This window comes from Erpetoichthys calabaricus, chromosome 11 (genome assembly GCF_900747795.2).
Source record: "Erpetoichthys calabaricus chromosome 11, fErpCal1.3, whole genome shotgun sequence".
Taxonomy (NCBI): Eukaryota; Metazoa; Chordata; class Cladistia; order Polypteriformes; family Polypteridae; genus Erpetoichthys; species Erpetoichthys calabaricus.
This window is the reverse complement of record NC_041404.2, coordinates 127,591,846-127,615,426: the sequence shown is the minus strand read 5'-3', so window position 1 is coordinate 127,615,426 and position 23,581 is coordinate 127,591,846. Positions and strand designations below refer to the sequence as shown.

Genomic DNA, 23,581 nt, shown 5'->3' with positions numbered 1-23,581 from the left:
ACAAATAAGCACACGGCCAAAGTGCTTTAAACACTAAAAGAAGTATTTTGCTATTAATGGACTCATAAAATGTCAGCTCAGACCTTCTTATTACTACAGAATTGTCCATCATATTATTATGTATTACACTGAAGAAAAATATAAAACAAATGAAAACCTTTAACAGTTAATTTCTATTCTAACTACAATGGTTTCCACACTGGGCCATTTACTGAGCAAAGACTGGCATCTATCATGCATAGAACATTTTATCTATGTACTTAATTGCAAACTAATCACTCCAAAACATTAAATAAACAAGTTGGAAAAGTTTAATATTTCGAGTTTTTGTTTTTTTTTTTGTAACTGTGCAGTCATCTTCCAAAAAGAATTAGGTGCAGTATTATGAGAAGGATATTTCTCTATTATAAAAAAAAATCTTGGAAGGAGACGAGACGCGATTTTCTTGGAGAGACACTTATACGTCCTGCGAGACAAGTCCATGCCCAGGGCCGGAAATAAAGGACAAAGAGTAGATGACAAAGTAGAACATCGTAAACAATTAAAAAATGTTGGCGTGGTACACATGCAGAGCAAGTTAGAGATAATGGAAGTACAAAAATTCGAAAGTCTCAAAGAAAAGGATAGTAAAGATTGGATTAGCACAAATAAAAGGAAATTGTTACTCGGTGAAATAATTGAACAGCGAAAAGAGATCGAATATATTGTTCGGATTTATACTTTAAGTCGGAGACTTGTAGATTGTGTAATTCTTGTTGCCAGTGAGAATTAAAAGATTCCAAAATCAATGGCACGGTATGAAGTCCTGTGAGACTGAGACTTTTAAACATAAGATTCTTTCAATCTTTCATATATCGTCAGTGGCAGCGATGGCAGCGCAAACACACGCAGCGGCTCGGTGGCTTTTAAGTATTCTGCCTTGAAGCAGAGTCCTACCAATAAAAATTTTGTTATGTGTATGCATAATAACAATAAAGAATTCTATTCTATTCTACTTACAACCATTTTCAAACAAGACCGCAGTTATCTAATAATAATAATACATTTTATTTATATAGCGCCTTTCCCATGCTCAAGGCACTTCAAACCTATCGGATCTAACTTCAGTCATGTAAATGCTTTTGTCAGACACACTTCCTGTGCTCTCAGCTCTTATAAATTTTATACCTTCTAGATGACATGTCAACGACTAAGGGAAGAAGAAAGAGCATGGACAAATATTTGAAAAACTTATTTATTAGACAGAAGGAAATGATATTCACTCACAGGCAGTTATACGTTGTGTTGTCACGATGCAAGGTCAACACGGAATCAAAATTCAATGCAATCTTGAAGTTAACTCCAAATATTGTTTTAACTAAAGTTTTTAAGTGAAAAAAATGCAAATGTAACAATTCCCATGAAAATAACAATCTCTTAAAATTGTATATCTAGTTAACCAAACCCAGGGGTGGGCGAGCGAAGCGAGCAGGGGGTGGAGCCCCCTAGTTTAATAAAAATAAAAATCTTCAACCAATTACTTATAATTGCAGGCAATAGGAGACGAGTCCAAATCTGAAACAAAAGACTTCAGATAAGGAGAGGTGCCAAGTCTTCAAATGAACACTACTCGGTAGTGAGCGGGTTTAGCCAGATGGAGGGCCTGCTGGACACACCAGTAAGACCCAAACAGATGGTGTGGATATGCTGAAAATGAACTGCAGATGCTTCTGTTCAGAAGGAAGTCAACTCTGGATTTTATATGTTGCATTGGATTTGGATAAATATTATTTTTATATATTACAGTAATGTAACAACAAAGCAATATACACAAATGTTGCCATTTTAAAATAAGTTTAATTCCTGTAGTTTTCATCTTACAAATGTGTGGTTTACAAAGAGTGATAGGAAAACTGTAAATTTCTTCATTTACAGTTAGGTCCATAAATATTTGGACAGAGACAACTTTTTTCTCATTTTGGTTCTGTACATTACCACAATGAATTTTAAATGAAATAACTCAGATGCAGTTGAAGTACAGACTTTCAGCTTTAATTCAGTGGGGTGAACAAAACGATTGCATAAAAATGTGAGGCAACTAAAGCATTTTTTTAACACAATCCCTTCATTTCAGGGGCTCAAAAGTAATTGGACAAATTAAAGACCTGGAAATAAAATGTTCATTTCTAATACTTGGTTGAAAACCCTTTGCTGGCAATGACAGCCTGAAGTCTTGAACTCATGGACATCACCAGATGTTGGGTTTCCTCCTTTTTAATGCTCTGCCAGGCCTTTACTGCAGCGGCTTTCAGTTGCTGTTTGTTTGTGGGCCTTTCTGTCTGAAGTTTAGTCTTCAACAAGTGAAATGCATGCTCAATTGGGTTAAGATCAGGTGACTGACTTGGCCATTCAAGAATTTTCCACTTCTTTGCTTTAATAAACTCCTGGGTTGCTTTGGCTGTATGTTTTGGGTCATTGTCCATCTGTATCATGAAACGCCGCCCAATCAATTTGACTGCATTTAGCTGGATTTGAGCAGACAGTATGTCTCTGAACACCTCAGAATTCATTCGGCTGCTTCTGTCCTGTGTCACATCATCAATAAACACTAGTGTCCCAGTGCCACTGGCAGCCATGTACGCCCAAGCCATCACACTGCCTCCACCGTGTTTTACAGATGTTGTGGTATGCTTTGGATAATGAGCTGTTCCACGCCTTCTCCATAATTTTTTCTTGCCATCATTCTGGTAGAAGTTGATCATGGTTTCATCTGTCCAAGGAATGTTTTTCCAGAACTGTGCTGGCTTTTTTAGATGTTCTTTAGCAAAGTCTAATCTAGCCTTTCTATTCTTGAGGGTTACGAGTGGCTTACACCTTGCAGTGCACCCTCTGTATTTACTTTCATGCAGTCTTCTCTTTATGGTAGACTTGGATATCGATACGCCTACCCCCTGGAGAGTGTTGTTCACTTGGTTGGCTGTTGTGAAGGGGTTTCTCTTCACCATGGAAATGATTCTGCGATCATCCACCACTGTTGTCTTTCATGGACGTCCAGGTCTTTTTGCCTTGCTGAGTTCACCAGTGCTTGCTTTCTTTCTCAGGATGTACCAAACTGTAGATTTTGCCGCTCGTAATAAAAAATATTGTAGCAATTTCTCGGATGGGTTTTTCTGTTTTTGCAGCTTAAGGATGGCTTCTTTCACCTGCATGGAGAGCTCCTTTGACCCCATGTTGTCTGTTCACAGCCAAATCTTCCACATGCAAGCACCACACCTCAAATCAACTCCAGGCCTTTTATCTGCTTAATTGATAATGACATAGTGACAGACTTGCCACACCTGCCCATGAAATAGCCTTTGAGTCAATTGTCCAATTACTTTTGAGCCTCTGAAATGAAGGGATTGTGTTAAAAAAATGCTTAGTTGCCTCACATTTTTATGCAATCGTTTTGTTCACCCCACTGAATTAAAGCTGAAAGTCTGCACTTCAACTGCATCTGAGTTGTTTCATTTAAAATCCATTGTGGTAATGTACAGAACCAAAATTAGATAAAAGTTGTCTCTGTCCAAATATTTATGGACCTAACTGTATGCAGGTGGAAAAGGGTTTCTTTTTTCTGCCTTTAGTCTGTGCAGTGAACAAAAATGGCAGCAACCATAGGGACATTTTTTTTAATAAAGCTGGTTACTGTTTATCAGGGTATTCATCCTCACAGCCCCATAATATGTAGCAGGACATTGTTTGGGGAAGAGAATCAGCTAATAGTTTGTGAGCATGAGACAGTGTCTACAAGTGAAACGTGTTAATAACAATAATGTGATCTTTGTGTCCAAATCCAGACACAACAGCAGAAAACACCACCTCAGAATTATAGTCAAAGAACAGTTTAAACAAAAGAATACTAAATGCAATTGAGCAGCAAAACGTGAGGCACACACGGAATCCTTTTCTTTTTAAGGTGCATGTGATTTGTATGATGGACATTGTGGCAGAGGCCCAAGTCTCTGCACAAATGAGAACTATTGTTTTGAAGAAGACTCTCATTGTTTTTAGTTATATATAGTATGAGAATTTAATATAAGGAGAAACGAGTGTGTAAGTGTACTTACTTGTACTTTGCATATGGTGAAATTCCTTAAAAAAAAAAAAAACATGCAAGCCAACATATGTTGAACTATTTTTTTTAAACAATTTTCCAGTTTTTTTTGCTCTCAGAGGCTTCTCGCTATACAGCAGACTGAACAGATGGGTCAACTTACATTTAATTAATTTCGTTTTTTGAAATTGTAAGTTGACACATCTAAGGATATGTATTCTTTTACATCATATATATATATATATTTTACTATCCAATTAAAATTTTCTATTCAGGAATAAGGAGGTTGATAGTAATATAACAATTTCAGAAGAGTGACAATGAACACAGTATGCACACTAAACATTACTAAGCTATAAATGTGGATAGTTGCAGGGAAATGTACAGTTTGCATTGTCTTCTGTGGTTCAGGTCTTCATAGGGTACAGGCAATTACTGGAAGGTTTTGTTTTATTTTTATTTTATTTTTTATACAAGATTGTTGTCTTTGGGACTTTTGAGTACTTACTACAAAAGTGACTTTACCTATATTTTAAACTGAATGCATACATGAAATCAAAACATTTTCACAACAGCAACAAGTTAAAACATCAAGCAGCTATTTTGCCTTACCTGAAAGGACTGACATATTTTCATCTGAGTATCTGACATTGCTAATGTGCTCTGGATGAGATTATTTAGAACTGCTGAATAGATATCATCAAAACTGCAAAAAAACACATTAAATGAACAAGACAAACAGCTTGGACACAAATTATCAACCTTAAACTTGCAAACAGATGTTTCAGTTTTGATATTGTCAAAAACGTAATAGATTACTTTTCTTTTGATACCTTGTAAGAACATCTGGCTTTGTTTCCTTGATCTTGTCACCTCCAATAGAACACAACCTGAATCTGAAAAGAATAAGGTATCTATGGTAACTACTGTCTTAAAATATTAAAAGAAAATGTATTATTTACAGTATACACACAAACACAGATACATATCTAAACATAGTTATTTGTTTATATTATACTAGTCATTTAGCCTGTTACAATAACGGGCGCTAGAACAGTAGTGCATAAACATTAGTAGGAACAGTCTGTATTAAATGGCAAGGGACCTTGACCTCATTCTGTTTGTTGGTCGTATTTTTCTTTGTCTTTCAGCCTTTCTTTTGTTGATGTTTACTTGCTGAGCTGACCGTTCTTCGTCGGCAGCCGCCGTGTATTGTGTGTCTTTAATTTTCTGTGACAGTAATACTGTCTTGTACGTCCGATGCCCTGAACGTCCATAATATACCTTTAATTTTCTCTGGCGGTAATACAGGTGTGCACGTCGGTAATATGCCTTTAATCTCCTCCGACAGTAATACTGGCTTGTATGTGGCTGTAATATGCATCACTGTATTGTGTACCTTTAATTTCCTCTCGCAGTAATACTGGTTTGTATTTCCGTAAAACGCCTGTAACTTTCTCTGACAGTAATATCGCGCATCACACCATGCCCCGTGCATGCGCACTTCACCAGACACACACGGACACCTGGATGCACACAGGGATTTTATTAAAGAGGATATATATATATATATATATATATATATATATATATATATATATATATATATATATATATATACACACATACATACAGTATACATTACAAATATATCCACACAAGGGACGTTCAAAACTTTTCTGCAGTTTTTTTTTTAAGAATTTCAAAAACAAATGACATCACTTTTCTATATAGTCTCCTTCGTTTGTGATGCAATTTTCCCAACGTTGTACCAACTTTTTAATGCCCAATTACTACTACTCCTCCCGCCTTCACCGTTTCCAACGAAAATATAAAACTGTGGAAACTTTTTGAACGTCCCTTGTATATACACACACACACACACACATATACAGATGCATACACATACACACAAATACAAATGAGTGTATAGAAAAAATTAATTGGTCTCAGGTATAATGTTATTCTAAAGAGTCACTAAGTACAGTCGTTTACATGTGAAAAGGTCCTTTAAACTTATTTAACCCTATAATAAAAAGTGAACTCTACAAATCGTTAGTGGCTTAATGAATCATTCAGCGGTAGGAGCGAGTCTGAACCATACCATCACAGAGTCACAAGTTTCAGTGGTGTGGCTGTAGTGCAGTTATATGTGGACACAGGCTCAAGTAAGCTGTGATTTGGATTCTACACTAATAAAAAGTGAAATAACTGGCACTCCCGAAAGTGTTTAATGTACAGTCAACAATGCACATGTTAATCTCTAGGGGTAAATCATCTACTCAGTTACATTAAAAGGACGTAACAATTTTCTGAAGTACTCATCAACACAAATCAAATAGCAACACTTAAGTAAATTACTGTAAATAATCACTGAATCAAATGTTTTAAGCTGTCACAGTCCAGGATTATAGATCAAAAAATATGCATACTGTTATAAAGATATGCTCTAATCAATCACAATCACTCAATTTAGTTGATATGTTAACATCTTACTGCCTGAAAAGCTCTTCTTTTGTGTCTGGAATCTCCAGATGAAAACCTCCATCTGTGGTGCTAAATTTCTTCCTTAGTTCTTCAACAAACTCTTGAAACTCTGCAGCACACACCTAATTGATTATTAATATAAAGAAAAAAGTCTGTTGTTCAACATTCCAAAAAAATTAGGGCAGTGAAATGATATTCAGATGTTTAAATATATCCATGACAGTGAGGTCATCCTACTAAATCCATAACGTTTATCTTCCCTAGTGATGTGACCTAGTATCATTTAATTTTTAAGTAAGGTCAAGGAAATTCAGCCCTTAATAAAAGAGAATTACAATATACAGGTGCTGGTCATAAAATTAGAATATCATGACAAAGTTGATTTATTTCAGTAGTTCCATTCAAAAAGTGAAACTTGTATATTAGATTCATTCATTACACACAGACTGATGTATTTCAGATGTTTATTTCTTTTAATTTTGATGATTATAACTGACAACTAATGAAAGTCCCAAATTCAGTATCTCGGAAAATTAGAATATTGTGAAAAGGTTCAATATTGAAGACACCTGGTGCCACACTCTAATCAGCTAATTAACTCAAAACACCTGCAAAAGCCTTTAAATGGTCTCTCAGTCTAGTGCTGTAGGCTACACAATCATGGGGAAGAATGCTGACTTGACAGTTGTCCAAAAGACGACCATTGACACCTTGCACAAGGAGGGCAAGACACAAAAGGTCATTGCTAAAGAGGCTGGCTGTTCACAGAGCTCTGTGTCCAAGCACATTAACAGAGAGGCGAAGGGAAGGACAAGATGTGGTAGAAAAAAGTGTACAAGCAATAGGGATAACCGCACCCTGGAGAGGATTGTGAAACAAAACCCATTCAAAAATGTGGGGGAGATTCACAAAGAGTGGACTGCAGCTGGAGTCAGTGCTTCAAGAACCACCACGCACAGACGTATGCAAGACATGGGTTTCAGTTGTCGCATTCCTTATGTCAAGCCACTCTTGAACAAGAGACAGCGTCAGAAGTGTCTCACCTTTGGACTGCTGCTGAGTGGTCGAAAGTTATGTTCTCTGATGAAAGTAAATTTAGTATTTCCTTTGGAAATCAAGGTCCCAGAGTCTGGAGGAAGAGAGGAGAGGCACAGAATCCATGTTGTGTGAGGTCCAGTTTAAAGTTTCCACAGTCAGTGATGGTTTGGGGTGCCATGTCATCTGCTGGTGTTGGTCCATTGTGTTTTCTGAGGTCCAAGGTCAACGCAGCCGTCTACCAGGAAGTTTTAGAGCACTTCATGCTTCCTGCTGCTGACGAACTTTATGGAGATGCAGATTTCATTTTCCAACAGGACCTGGCACCTGCACACAGTGCCAAAGCTACCAGTACCTGGTTTAAGGACCATGGTATCCCTGTTCTTGATTGGCCAGCAAACTCACCTGACCTTAACCCCATAGAAAATCTATGAGGTATTGTGAAGAGGAAGATGCAATATGCCAGACCCAACAATTCAGAAGAGCTGAAGGCCACTTCAGAGCAACATGGGCTCTCATAACACCTGAGCAGTGCCACAGACTGACCGACTCCATGCCACGCCGCATTGCTGCAGTAATCCAGGCCAAAGGAGCCCCAACTAAATATTGAGTGCTGTACATGCTCATACTTTTCATGTTCATACCTTTCAGTTGGCCAACATTTCTAAAAGTCCTTTTTCTGCATTGGTCTTAACTGATATTCTAATTTTCCGAGATACTAAATTTGGGACTTTCATTAGTTGTCAGTTATAATCATCAACATTAAAAGAAATAACCATTTGAAATACATCAGTCTGTGTGTAATGAATGAATCTAATATACAAGTTTCACTTTTTGAATGGAATTACTGAAATAAATCAACTTTGTCATGATATTCTAATTTTATGACCAGCACCTGTATTTGTTGGGTTTCGCTACAATCTAAAACTGTTTCTAACTTCTCAAACTGTAGTCCTGCTTAATTATTTGATTTCTACAATGCACTGATAGTAGCACTGTCATAAGTACAATGGAATTCTAACTTGCAAGCTGAATCAACATACAACATGCCACCACTCACTAGCCTCATAATAAATAAGTATATATTCAAAAAGAGATGTGTTCTGAATATTTGGGCATAAAGGGTGAAACAAAAGAGAATCATCTTGGATAGACAAAAAAGCAGAAGATCTACACCATCAAAATGCTAACAGATACCAGCACTCAATTTATTATCAATCCCTTGAAGGAAATTTATAAAGGATCAAAAAAGTGTCATGAATTGACATCCCCAATTTACAAAAAATCCTTTTCCACTGTGGTTTAAAAGTTTTCAGATAAATGCAGAATTTATTTCCCAATTTAGTATTCATCACCTCAGGGAAAGTAAAATAAATAAATAAATGTAGCACATACCACAAATAGTCTAATAAGTACAAAAGTTAAATATAACTAATTCACGGTGAAGTATATTTTAACTCCATGCACAGAGAAAAAGAAATGCCATAGAGAATTACTGAATATGACATGTTTTCAATTCTCAAAATGTAGCCAACTCAAATAAAGACCGGTTATACTGGCAAACGTTTAAGCAGGGCTATAAAGAATTTAATCACCCACAGTAAAGGGTTTGGTGAGTAATTGGCTCTTAAATTAAACAATAACCTGCAGGTGTCAAAATGCACAAAGAAACTTAACTGACCACAAAGGTCAACACTTTTTAGCTGGTCAAAACAGTGTTCAGCCTTAAATACACTCAAGTTATCTTTTCATTGGCTCACATTTGAGACATCTGAAAAATACTTTTAGATACCTGAAATTCTTTTCTTAATATCTTAAAATGGGTTTCTGCATTTGAGGCATCTTAAAATTTACTTAATCCATTTTATTCCAAGATATTTAACAAATTGCAGTGTCCTTAACTAGGAGCAGTTGCCTTTCCTGTTTAATGCAGAGGGATTGTCCAGTGGTAATCAAATATTTATATAGTAAAATATTTTCTGATTACCTCAGGACTTTCGTAGTTACTTTTCCTTTTCAGAAATTTCTCAGTTAGATCTTTGTCTTGGTAGACCTCTGCAACACAAATTCTAAAAGAGCAGAAAGACAAAAAAACTAATTATTTTTATGTATAGCCAAAATAATACTAAGTATAATTATTGAATAAGAACACTGCATCATCATTATTATATTATTATTGTGATTTGAATATGTAAGAAGTTATAGAAAATAGCAGCAGAGTCTAATTAAACCTTTAGCAAATGCTCATTCTATACAAAAGGACTTTTTTGCACTCAGTCCAAACAACATTGTAGAAAGGGCTGAAAAAGAAAGAGAAAACTAAACTTTGTTTTTTTGTGTTTACTTTTTACATTTTTTCCAAGATAGCTAAAGTCAACATTCAATTTTGTTTCTTTTGTCCTGCCTTTTTATTCCAAAGTGACAAACTACAAAGTCCATTCCCCTGTGACTCATACAGTACCTCAGAGTAAAGTTAAAAAATAAGTGAAAACAAACCGCCCCCATCTTTTATTTGTAGCAGTTGTGAAACTTTAGAAATCTAAGGTAGTAGACACTCACTTAAAGTTGAGCAAAGTCTGAGGATTTTTCATAATGTGGCGAGCTCGACGGCCAACTGACATAGATGTTTTATCCAAGGATTCTTCCAGATTACTATGGATTACATCTCTAACAGCTTGCCATGGAACAAAAGGCCCCTTTACCTACCAAAAAACAGAACAGAACATATAGTTAAATTTCTCAATGACAACAGGATTAAAGCAGATCTCACAATCCCCTCTAAATTTAACCAACATGACCTTCAGGTATGGTCCTTCTGTTAGCCAGTTAAACAAAATAAAAAACATGGTTACCGCAAGATGGTATGTATAAATCTACAGGCATCAGGTACATTTTTTGTGAAAGTCGCTTAATGGAATTATTAGTCTAGTGTATAGTTCAGTGCTGTTAATGCATTTTCTGTCCAAGCTTTAACCTGCCATAAGCAGCTATAATGAGTTGCGTATTCTTGTATATCACAGAGAACTGAATTCTAATTGCACTTGATCGGAGTAAAGCAAACAAACATAATAGCTTCCACAACGTTCATTTCATTTCATAGAAAAAATACAAAAGAAATGTCTCCACGCATTAGTTGATAAAATGTAATCTGCCAGTAATGAGATTTTGATGTTAGTGTCTGGCGAAATTCAAAAGCAGCACACAGGTTCCTATGTGATAGCTCAGTCCTCTAATCCTACCTTGACTCAGATAAAATAACTGATTTTAGGACTCAATGAAGTTGCAGACTCTTGACTAACCATGCATAAGACATTAAGTTTTAAAACTTGCCTGTGTACTCAAGCTACTTCTAGATCCAATATTAGCATGTTTTAGAAAAAAAAATCTTGAACCAGTACTTAAAGGACAAAAATATTTACCCCAAAATTCTGACAATTTTCTACATTATGTGTAAGGGGGCTGGGGTGAAATGAAAATGAAACAGTGTTCCTTTCAGGAAACAAGTTATAGATATCTTAAACATGTCACATATGGTATACTTAAAAGTACAAAAAAGGTGAAAGTGGTTACAAATAGCTACTACCTTTTTGTTCAGTATATGTATTGCAATACGACATAGCATAAGTAAACCATCTTCTTGGGCAGTCCAGGCTACTCTCTGTCGGGTCATCCTCTGCAAAGCACTCCTGTCGGCTTCGTCGTGAAAGGCTGATGGCCTGTCTATCTTCTTCTGAGGTTTTCTTTCTATGAAAAGAATGGAAAAGATAAATCACAGCTCTACAGAAAATATAGAGATTAAAAAAAAATATAAGAGTCAAGCCACGACATGCAACAATGTGGTAATGTAGCTATTAAAAGATAACTTTCAAGAGCCAAAATTCTGAAAAAACACAAAAATTAATTAAAGAAAGGAGCTTCAAAAAGTCAATTGTCTAAGGCATTAGCAAAGTATTGAGTGATGATAGAAAAACATTTCAGTTGTATCATGAAAATGCTCATTCATAAAATTAACAAGATGGTTATTTCATTATTTCTTTACTCATTTAATCTCCACTCTGGACACAAAGCTCTAAATCTAAACTGCAGAAAACTAAAAACAGCCACAGATTCAGTCCAGAAGAAAACAATTTTGTAAATCAAAATATAATAAAAGTGTGGAGAGGCTCACCTTTTTTATTTTTTTTCATTTTTTTCCCAACACTGTTTTTAGACCGCTTTCGTTTCAGTTTCTTGTTGCTGGCAGTTCCTTTATTGCGAGTGTCTATTGACTTCTTTTGAATGTGAACGTCAGTCCCATCAACGGTTCCAAAGGTTGATGAATCTAGTAAACGACTTAATTTTCTACCTGGTTGGAGGAAACAAAATATGTTTTGAAGTCCCTTTTATTTAATAAATGAGAATTACAAAGGACTAAGAAGTGTGAAATATTTCTTAATAATATTACAATTATAAAAGTGAGAAAGAGCATTATTTTTTCACAAAGCAGACATTCTACCAAAAAATGTGGTAGGACCTTTAACAGAAGAACCACTTAATAATCCTTACAAATCACTTGTTAGAAAATTCATCTTTCTGCCCATCCACAATAAAAGTATAGGGTGGTCCAGATCTAATTATGCAATTTTCATTACGCTATAACTTATTAGGTTTCTTACGTAGAGAATTCACAGCACTTGCCCTGCACATAGAGATTTCACTTAAAATTCTTTTTGTTGCCGATAGATGGCAACACCTACCCTGCATTCCAAAATGGTGGGGAGACAGTTGTCAGTCGAACAGTTGCATAATTATTGTAGAACAAACTGTACACATACCTTCATTTGTAAAAGGTAAAGGATGCTTGGTCAAGAAAGTCTGTAGTCGTAACGTTTGACCAGCCTCTAACGTCGCACCAGGCTGAAAAGCCAAACATAATTTTAATGATGAATGATTATATTTATATTGATAAATATTGATATATTGCAAATAACTAAATTACTTTACAAAATCCTAAAATGAAAAAAATAAAAAGCCAATCAAAGAACAAAGTAAAAGAAGATACCTGCACGCACACACACATACACACACACACACACAAAACAAGAAGAGCTCAGTACAGAATGCTTCTGTATCCTGCAATTAACAAACCTGCAAACTCTGGGAGCCCAGCATTCAGTAAAACAGAGTAGGAGATTCCAGTTCACCTTTCTTCACCATGTCCCTGACTATACCTCTGCATTTACCAGAGTCGCATACTGTCTTACTACTACACATTAAGTCAAGTTACTTGCAAATTTAATCTCTTTGTCCTACAAATAAGTCTGCTGTATCAAGAAGTGAAACTGCAGTAATGAAATTCCAGCAGATTCCAGGACCCCAACAAAGACAAATTGCTCTGAATGAGCGCTACCACAAAGACTAAAAAGATGCTCATCAGATGCGAAGGATCATTTTCACTGGAAGGCTCCCAAACGAAACAAAATAAGACTTTCATTGCTGTTAACAATCCACTGCCAAAATCGAAAACATTCAGGAAATGTTAACACAGATAATCCAGTTCTCATGAGGTAATATGCAAAACGATTTTCTCAATGTGAAATTAATAATAATGATCACTACTGAGTTGGTTGCTGCACAATGGACTTACTCCATGCAACTTTTAGTTTTTGTTTGATGCAAAGTACAAAAGAAGGCATGGGAGCTGTAAAATGAGGCTTGTTTAGCGTATTATCTTCATTTCATAGCACTGCTGCTTAAATTATTTAAACAGTTATCAAAAAGAGAGACTTTTTTTTGTAAAATACTTGATAGAAATATTTGTCAGTTACTGTATGGAATGTAACTCTAAAAGAGCAAGATTTTGAAAAGATTACAAAACTGAGTTTTTAGGTCAATGGGCACAGAAATCCCACCATAATTTTTGGTTAAAAACTGAAAAGGCTACAAATGTGTTCCACTGTAAAGTACGTGACGCTAGTAAGACCATCAGTGTTGTTTTCCTAATAAATGACTTACTAAATTGTATACTTTCAGCAGTTAAATGACATCAGTGTAATAAAAAGAGCCAAACACAATTTTACTCTTAACACACAGTTTCATAGTTGGTCATGGGAGTAGCAAAAACTGGTTTGTCCAAGCACAGCACCCACACAGTAACTGGCATGTAGTCACTTGAAAGATTTGTATGAACACTTCAGGTCTCAGACAAATCGGACAAATCACACCTTCACAAACAATCTAGAGACCTTTAATTTCCTGGAACTATTACTATGTCAAGCCGGTCAGCTGTTGTTGTTAGACTGCTAGTTTTGATCTAAACTGGAGGACAATCACAGTAACAGATTTATTATCTCAAAACTTGAATCTCAATTACTTGTTAACTTGATACTTTGTTTTTGATGTACAGTATATATTTTTTCTTGGTACACTATCTTGGATAAAGGTTCCTGTATTACATGTGATATTTATTACATCAACTGATAGCACCTATTGCAGAATGCAGCTGCTTGAATCTTAACTAGGAAAAGAAAATCTGAGCACATCTCTCCAGTTCTGATGTCACTACATTGGTTACCTGTGTCATTTACAATTGACTTTAAAATACTGCTTATGGTTTACAAAGCCTTAAATAATCTCGCTCCATCCTATATTTCAGAATGTCTTTCACCTTACACTCCAAATCGTAACCTTAGATCTTCAAATGAGTGTCTGCTTATTATTCCAAGAGCTAAACTTAAAAGATGTTGTGAGGCGGCCTTCTGCTGCTATGCACCTAAAATCTGGAACAGTTTACAGGTAGAAATTCGCCAGACTAAAAAAACTGCTAAAAACACATTATTTTAACATGGCTTTCTCAAAACCTCATTTTAATCCTGATACTCTATATGCATTTCATTATCATTCATGGTGGCTCCAAAATCCATATGAACCCCTACCGGTATTCTTTGATGGCAATCTGCACCACCACCACCCGATCAAAGCACCGTGATGTCCTTACATTGATGGATTAAAGGCCAGAAGTCCACATGACCATCATCATCAAGTTCTTCCATGTGAACCCTGAATACCATGAGGACTGATTGTGAGGTCATTAATGTTAGGTAGAATGCCTAGAGGGGGCTGGGTGGTCTCGTGGCCTGGAACACCTGCAGATTTTATTTTTTTCTCCAGCCGTCTGGAGTTTTTTTTTTTTTGTTTTTTCTGTCCCCCCCTGGCCATCGGACTTTACTTTTATTCTATGTTAATTAGTGTTCCCCAATTCTATTTTCTTATTTGTCTTTTTTCTCTTTCTTCATCCTGTAAAGCACTTTGAGCTACATCAATTGTATGAAAATGTGCTATAGAAATAAATATTATTGCATGCGATATTTATTACATAGTTATTTCACTTGAAAAGCATGAAACTCTTATATACGCATTGTACATGAATTTCAACCAGGGATTAAGTATAAATGAGACTTTAAACACCAATATCTCAGCAAACTAGAAAGGAGAAATTAGGAGGCTGACAAGGAGGAGGACAAGAATAAGCAGCTCACAGTGTTAATGGAAATGGCTGTTCTTTATGCTGGACAAGTAAGCTTTTTTCTTTCAGCATTATGTGGCAGTGTATTAAATAATGAAATAGACTGAAAATTCTGAACATGCCCAATGTAACTATTTAAAACTATGATACACATTCATGTATTTTCAAACTTTAGACATGAATTAGACTTGTCTGCTAAACACAAATATTGTAAAGTCTAATATCTCCAGGTGTACCATATCAAAAGATTTTTGGGAAAACAAAATATCAAAATAGAACAAACTCTACTATAATTAAATATTTTTACAGGTTTTTTCATAACATTTTCAAGACTCAATATTTAGAATGTTTTATCTGTATCAGTCATAATCTTAATTGTGATCCTGTGCCTTTCTCAGTGTCACAGTTTACTTTCTTATAGTAATTATTGCTTGCCTAAATGAAAACCACATTGCTGCCTACTATTTTAGTATTCCTGACTTTATGGTAATGTGTCTACCCAGGCATTACCAAAGAAAGAAAGAAAAAGAAAAAAAAGCTTTTTTTAGGATCTGCATTTTTAAGGAAAGGGGAACAGAAAAAGAAAGAATGGTGTTTACTTTTCTTGTTCAGCAGACAAAACAAGACAAGGTGTTTTAGTGCTTCTTCAGTGGCATAGCACTGGCAACCTGGTGGATGAGACATGATATGTAAATGTGCCCGCATCACACACGATTGGTTAGAAGGTGATTTTTAGGATTGGTCAGCAAAAAAAGGGTGGAGTGTAAATGGCACTTCCTGCCTGAAGGTGTCCACTTTTGACCGAGTCGTAGTGGTGAGTGTTTGGTGTGGCTCAACCATACAGTCTCGTTACTAGCACTTTTCTAAGCCAGATGACTGAAGAAAACTGCAATAAGTATGCAAGATGATGGGTACATCCTCCCTCTTCATTATGGCAACAAACAAAAAGTACACACCTAACCTAAAACAATTAAAAGATGCAAAAAAGAGAAAGTTGAGTCTTGCATTCATTTATCAATTTCTGAACTTGAATAGTCTATCACAGAGTACTATGGACCAGATTCAAGTCCAGAAGCACAGGCTTCAAGGCAAGAACCATCCTGGATGGGAACCAGCTCAAGCCATTTTACAAATGTCAATCACTATAATGAGCACCATTAGGATGTGACAGGAAGCCTAAATAATCTGGGAAAAGCAAACTAGACACGAGAAGAAAGGGCACAATCCACATACATCTGCCCAGAAACTGAACTCTGGTACTGGTGATGTGATGCAGCAAATATAACTATTGTGCTTTCATGTTTTTCATCATTCTTACAGCAAAAAATGTTTACATACGAGGACATTTGCAACCAATTAGCTAGTTTATAAAATACTCACCTTCCTAGTTTTGTCCAGTATATAACTAGTCCAAATCCAGTTACGCCTTAGATGACTAAAAAAGTTAGAGTCAAGGCCTCCTGCTCCTTGCCCATCCCCAGGCATAACACCTTCATCTATCACCTCCTTTAGTCCCCTGTAGCAAAAAATACAACACCACAACATATGTTTTAAGTAAACATTGAGAAAACTGTTAAGTTACCCAGGACTTCAAACTTGTGTGCATGTGACATTCATACACTGAAAGTGTATCAACCCAAGATTTAGCAGTAACTTTTCCCACTACCCTAACATTCAGTCTTCCCAGTTCAACACTAACGTCCAGCTAAGAAATACCTTAAAATGTGTGGAAATTTCTAGGCATTTAGAATGAAGAAAAGGCACTTTGGTGACTTGCATGAAGAAAAACAGACTACTGTAATGTTCCAGTTGCAGAGTAGTTCAATTTTTCTCCTACTACTCTTAACTTTTAGTGTTGAGATGACTCTCATGCGAATGTTTTTTTAAATCTTATATTGAGATTGAGTTATGTTTTTCTATGAGCTGCTTTTTTGGCAATCTTAACATCAAGCATAGCAATGCACTAAATGGCACTGTTTATAAAGAGCGATAAAACAATAGGCAGAGTATTCTCTTTGACTTGTTTGATAGGTTAAGAGTTCTGAATCTTAAAATGCAAGTCAATTAAAATTAAGACAAAAGCAGCATGTGCTATAAGCTACAGTGGTTGCTTACTAATTTAGAGAGTGATTAAAATGAAAAAAATGGACGAAAGTCCTCCAGGATTCAAGTTTGACACTCTGTCTTAGGGACACAGAATTTATTAAGACTTTTATTAAGATTCCAAGGATATAAAAATGCTACTTTTGGACAGAGAATCTGGAATCATTTGTCTATCATTACAAATACTCAAGTGATAAAGAATATGAAGACTTCGAGTCACAGTATTAACTCTATTGATGACACATTTACTGACGGCCTTGATGTTAAGTTTGATTTGTCAGTACTGTTTAATAAAACTTTGAATTGTTGCGGTGTGCAGTTTTACAGTGCAAGTGTCACAGGTTAAGTTACCATATCCAGAAGCCGTCTGTTGCATGTTCTCCCAATGTTTACTTCTCTGACAGTGGTCTTCTAGTTTCAACTTCTATGCTGTACCTACAATTTCATTTCAGACTTTCACGGGGGAAAGTTAAATATTAAAAAAAAAAAAAAAAACACCACATTCCTTTGATTTGGCACACCTTTATAATGGAGGTTATAATGGTGTTCAGAATTAACCACTCCAATTCCATGTCACGTATGAAGGTAAGGAGACTTCAAAATCTCATCACTCAAAGAACATATGGTAGTGCCAGCATCCGGGCTCTGGTCAGGGGAAACAAGAAAGTTCTAGTTCTAAATATCAAGATATTTTACTGACAAACCTGCTGTACCCTCTCACAAGGGGGAGTTTCAAAAATATAAAGGAAGATCAATGTCTGGGAATGGCCAAGTCGGAGTATGGACCTCAGTCCTACAGGATATCTGTGGAGTTCCCTAGAGACAGCTGTGTACAGTTAAACTTGTGTGTCATGTTTAAGTACAGTAGATCTATCCAAAAAGCCTTCATGTTATAATAAAGTTATTAGTCTAACAGTGTACATATGAATGCAACCAGTACATGACGTTTTTTTCTTACTAAAAATGATCCATTTGTTTTTGCTTAAAAACTGTTAGTAACAAGAAATAATTAATGGTGACAAAGGCTTGACATCACTTTTCTTAGTTTTCAACTTTGGCAGCAACAAATGGTACAATTTCAAAAACGAGGGTAGACTTAACATGTCCACTTTGTGTATTTGATGGAATAATCTTGCAGTAATTCTGTCACCATTCAGATTTAATATCTGAGAAATTTGATTTCAGACAAAGGGACTCCACACTTCCTAGTGTTGCGACCCACTTTTTTCCAAGGTAGTGTCTTCGTGACCCGCCAAAGGGAGGGTGGTCCCATTTTGTGAATCTAGTGCAGTTGTCAGAGAGTTTGGTTTCTATTCATAGGTATTTGGTTCTCATTATTGAATTAAGTGGAGACACAGTGCACAGCCCACCTTGCAACTAATTCTGTAAACCACCATTACGAACAACAAAAACTCACAATCCACCAGTGGTACTCCGAGACTGTATCCAGTTGAGAAACACTGCTCTAGGGTAGTTTACACACAGAATGTGAATCCAATGTAGGTACAAGGCTGAGGTTCCATAACAATCGGCAAAGCACTTAATGTTATCTACATCACTGAACAGAGATATTGCTCCCACAATGGTGGTTGAGCCTACAAAACTGAAATGTTTTCAGGCAACTGGAAAGCTTGGATTTGACAGATTTAAATTACCTGGACAGAAATGCAATAATCCTTATTAAAAGCTGGAAGTCATCAAATACAGAAGCCCATAGTCTATGCCTATTCAACATTTTACTTCAGAAGAACATTCTCTAACCAGTAACACACATTCAATAATACATAATTAAAATACATAAAACAAGTACATAAGCACTTGAAATACATACAAAAAGTGCATATGAGTTAAATATAAAAAAATCCTCTTTGACCTACTACCTCCCAATTCCCTAAGTTAGAATTAAAACAGACAAACGAAATGAAAAGCCTACACAGAACCTGGCTCTTAACAACGGAGAATATCTACCAGAACGTCAAAAACATCTCATCTAAATAATACTTGCATCAAGAGCAGAATAAAGAGAGAAACTCTATCACCAGAGATAGTGAACCGAGCCTCAGAAGTCAGCAGTTTGAACAGCATCAAAGTTACATTATTGTTTTTTTGATTTTTTTGTTAACAGAAAAGCTGATTGTTTAATGGGTGAAATACATGAAAGAAAAAGAAATTGTGAGACTGTTATTTTATACTATAATTAAACTGAAAAAAAAAAAAAAAGTGTTTCAATACATCTAAATACTCTACGTGGGGGGAAAAATCTCTTTAAAACAAATGTATTTAATATTTAAAATATGTCAAAAAACAAATCTCTAAATCAAAGGAAGACTACAGAGAGGATAAGTAAAAATGCATACTTCATACAGTCACTCGTTTTTAATATGTGGTCAAATGACAGCTTTTCTTGAGTCAAATCAGGATCATTTTTCAAATCTTCAGAACTGCCCTTCCGTTGACGAGGGTTTCTTATTATTCCTGTTATGTAATGCAAACAAAAAAAAAATTAAAATGATTAGACTAAACACAATGAATTGAGGTCAACAGGTGTTAAAGGGTGTTGAAAAGTGAAGAAGTGTCATTTTTGGAAATAATATTTATATGTGATTTTTACACAGTAGTTATTATAAATTAAAAATTAACATGCATTTTGAGCAGAGTGAAGTTTTCTCTAGTTACAAAACATGTGCACTCTGTATAAACGTCCGACTTCTTCAATGCCAACTTACCTAATGGTGTATTTAAACACACACACTGCAAATCAAACCAGAAGTTTTCAACATCATGAAGAGTTGCGAAGTTATAAAATCGCTTTTCAAATGGACGACTGCTACGAGCAAGGTTATAATGTGGATCACACGTAGAAGTGTCTACAATAGTTACTTTCCGCTTCATATAAACGAAAATCTATGAATAAAACAGAAGGAGACAAAATTACAATAAAAGGGATAAGCAAAAAAGGAAAATGACATTCCAGAGCCCCCGTTTTGTAGTTATTATAAAACATTCTTTTGACCAATGTGTTATTTCATATTCAACCTGTAGCTCTTTTATGGCAAGTACAGGTAGTCCCTGAGTTACGGACATCCGACCTACGACTTACAAACGGGGCCGCAGCTGCTCCTTCATCTGTCTGGGGGACACGACGCAGGCTCCTCAGTAACTGCCGCTCCATCATCTCCTTTCTGGGGACGCTGCAAGCGGTGGCTTGAGGGGGGCTTGTTCGCTGCTCACGCAGTGTAGTGTCCCTCGGGCAGCTCCAGTTAATGAATGGGGTGGCGGGGGCCGCACCCCATTCATTCTCAGTGAGCAGCTGGGTGTGCGGCAAGCGCTCTTGTGCAGAACCGAGGCTTGATGGGGCAGAGGGGGGTGGTTCGCTGCCCGCCCACCATGCCGCTGCAGCTACTGCTCCTTACTGAACAGAGGCTGGATGGGGCAAAGGGGGGCGTTTCACTGCCCGCCCACCACACAGCCTTGCAGTGTCCCTCGAACGGCTGCCCCGTTTGTTCTCGGTGGGCGGCTGGTGATGCTGCAAGTGGTGACCCGGTTGTGGCTGAACGGAGGCCGTTGAGGGTGAATGGGGCGTTAGGGGGCAGCATTGTAGTGTGCCTCGGGAGGCTGTCTGTTGAATGGCGGTGGTGTGCGATTCACTGCCCACCTTTGGCCGCACCCTATTCATTCTCGGTGGGCTGATGCTGCAGCGCAGCATACTGAATGCAAGTGGAGGTGACTGTGTGGTGGGCGGGCGGTGAACCTCCCCTCGCTGCCCTCCCATTCATTCTCAATAGCAAACCTGCTTGTACTGTTACGTACATAGCAGGAAGTGGTCTCTCGTCAGTACACCAGACGTGTTGATGACTGGTGTCTTCCTGCTGTGACAGCTGTACAGTGCTGTGCAGAAGAGCTCATCTTAACCTTTTGTCTTCACCCTTCAACAATGTCTCTGAAACACAAATCTGATGCAAGTGCTGGTGATACAGTAAAGAAGAGAAAAACCATCACCATGGAAAATAAAGTAGAAATAATAAAAAGGTCAGAGAGGTGAAACTCCATCATTCATTGGCAGAACACTTGGTTACAGTCGGTCAACATCAGCATTTATTAAAATAATATACCTGTTCTGACTTGCATACAAATTCAAATTAAGAACAAACCTACAGTCCCTATCTCGTACGTAACCCGGGGACTGCCTGTATACACCAATGCCACATTAACTTGTAAAAGAAAATTTGTGTTAAATTCTGAAAACTGAGAGGAGTTAAACTTGTGCTCAAATCAAAATTTGTAATAGTATACAATGAAGTGAAAATCTGAAACAATAATTGCTGTCAGGATAGCATTTACATTTTTTTATGTTTTAAAATATTAAGTATTGTAATATAACTATGTAATGTAGTGTAAGTTATTATTTCTTCACCTGACTCAGGATATGTCAGAAATAAATGCCTATAAACACAAATGTGTCAATGTAGAGTATTTTTATAAAGTATCTCTTCTCTCTGCAGCAGTGCATCATCTGTGATAATGGAGAAGTAATGCACTTTGTTGTTATGCAAGTTGCCAACAAAATCTTCTAAATCCCTCAGTTAAAATTCTACACAGAACTTAAACATGGCACAAAAGAAAAAAAAATTAAATGCACTTGTCCTCAGTGTACTGACAATATATTACAATAAGATAAAATTAAAAACACTAAACATACCAATACCCACCCCCCCACCATCTTTATAAAATGATTTTATTTTATTTTAACTGAGATTACTGCTTCGGATCTGCAGCTTACACATTAGGGAAAAAAAAGTAAATAAGACACTCCTGAAGGATTTAAATTGGAATTTAAATTTTGCAAAGAAATTCTTCTACATTAAAGGCAAAGCAAGTTACTCAAAATAACCATTTTCCCCAAACTGAAATTACCTGATCTTTGTCTTGAAATTTTTCTGATGGCCCCAGCTGTACCAGTCCTATGTAGCATAAGCGCTGCAAGCATTCCCAAAAAGAAAATATATATTTCCTGAAATGGCAAAAAAATCTTTAGTAACAATTATTATCTTCTGAATGAAAAAAAAATTAAGACTGTTCAAAACTTAAGAAAAATGTAAAATTTATATGTACTGTGCATGATAAATTGACATCATGATGATGATGGAAGTTAAAATTAAGTTAAAAAGCAGGCCGATTAAGGTAGAAGAAGTTTAAAATTGTCACCAGATGTTCCTTACAGTCATACAGTTTGGCTAGGTTTAAATGACACCCCAGACATTTTGACAGAGATAAATGGCATAGATAACAAAGAAATCTACTATGAAATAATTTTTATGTAAAACGGAAAAAGACAATTTCTCCAAAAAGAAACTCCAAACAGGAACCTTTATAATTAACACATTTTACAGTTTTTTTCCTCTCCACAACAAATATAATTTTTTGTGTTATCAACTTGCAACTGTACTTTAACAAGAGCATTAAGGCATGATAACAACTTCATACTGTAAATTAAATTAATTTAGAAAGTTAGACAGGGAGATGAACAAAAGGTAGCTTTTAAACAAAATGAAGAAAAAAAAAAGTACCTTTTATAAAGAAGCAATTGTCTCATTGGTTTTGGAAGAAATCTAATTAAAGTATGCTGCTTGACTGGATCATTAAGAAAATCCTCGAGGCCGTCAATCTTATCAACATTTTTAGAAAAAGAAAAAAAAATAGACTGGTTTACTTTATTCAAATATAAAAATCATCTGCAGATGTGCAATATATTTGGTCCTTACCTTGTAACTTATCTGAATGATCTGGACAAATACAGAGAGAGGCAGGCACAGCAAAATGTCACTCACAAGACCCCAGCCACGTCCATATTCTTGGTGCATAGGAGCAGGAGGAACAAATCGTTTCCAAGATACTTCATCAACATATACTTGTAGGTGAGACAAAAGCAACTGTCAATTTGCTGCTCAAAACCTTCTCGACTATATTAAATACTTCACCAACTTTACCTTACCAGTTTCAGAGCAGAACTGGTCCAGTTGTATAATTCTCAAATTTTCCTCTATCACATCAGGGCAAGTATTTTCCTTGTTTAACAATGCATCTTCTGTATTATCCTTTTCTTTCTCATTCACAGACAGTGCTATGGAATTATCTTCATAATTCTTCCGTAAGGGATGTTCATTAATTAAATACCAAAGGAATATATGAACCAATTTCAGCCGAGGCATTTTGGGAAGGAAACCCAAAGACCGTCCAAGCCCTGGAACTAATAAAGAAAACCTTTTTTTAACCCAGAAACACCCATCATGGTTTTATAATATCTAAACAAAACACACTTTTATCACATTGAAGTGCACTTGAACCAAACCAGAGTTATACAAAGGTATAACTTTTTA

General features: G+C 36.2%; 1 protein-coding gene across 1 annotated transcript in view; it reads right to left on the bottom strand.

The window, feature by feature from the left end:
- Positions 1 to 23,581, bottom strand: part of LOC114660898 (general transcription factor 3C polypeptide 1-like) — a 70,537-nt gene that overhangs the window by 20,036 nt on the left and 26,920 nt on the right. The window contains exons 15-29 of the mRNA XM_028813884.2: positions 23,197 to 23,451; positions 22,967 to 23,112; positions 22,772 to 22,869; positions 22,119 to 22,215; positions 19,931 to 20,108; positions 19,562 to 19,679; positions 16,482 to 16,617; positions 12,412 to 12,493; positions 11,766 to 11,942; positions 11,181 to 11,341; positions 10,157 to 10,299; positions 9,585 to 9,666; positions 6,572 to 6,684; positions 4,909 to 4,971; positions 4,688 to 4,781 (exon numbers count right to left, since the gene is read on the bottom strand). Of these exons, the coding sequence (XP_028669717.2) occupies positions 4,688 to 4,781; positions 4,909 to 4,971; positions 6,572 to 6,684; positions 9,585 to 9,666; positions 10,157 to 10,299; positions 11,181 to 11,341; positions 11,766 to 11,942; positions 12,412 to 12,493; positions 16,482 to 16,617; positions 19,562 to 19,679; positions 19,931 to 20,108; positions 22,119 to 22,215; positions 22,772 to 22,869; positions 22,967 to 23,112; positions 23,197 to 23,451 (1,943 nt within the window). The remainder of the gene's footprint in view (positions 1 to 4,687; positions 4,782 to 4,908; positions 4,972 to 6,571; positions 6,685 to 9,584; positions 9,667 to 10,156; positions 10,300 to 11,180; positions 11,342 to 11,765; positions 11,943 to 12,411; positions 12,494 to 16,481; positions 16,618 to 19,561; positions 19,680 to 19,930; positions 20,109 to 22,118; positions 22,216 to 22,771; positions 22,870 to 22,966; positions 23,113 to 23,196; positions 23,452 to 23,581) is intronic.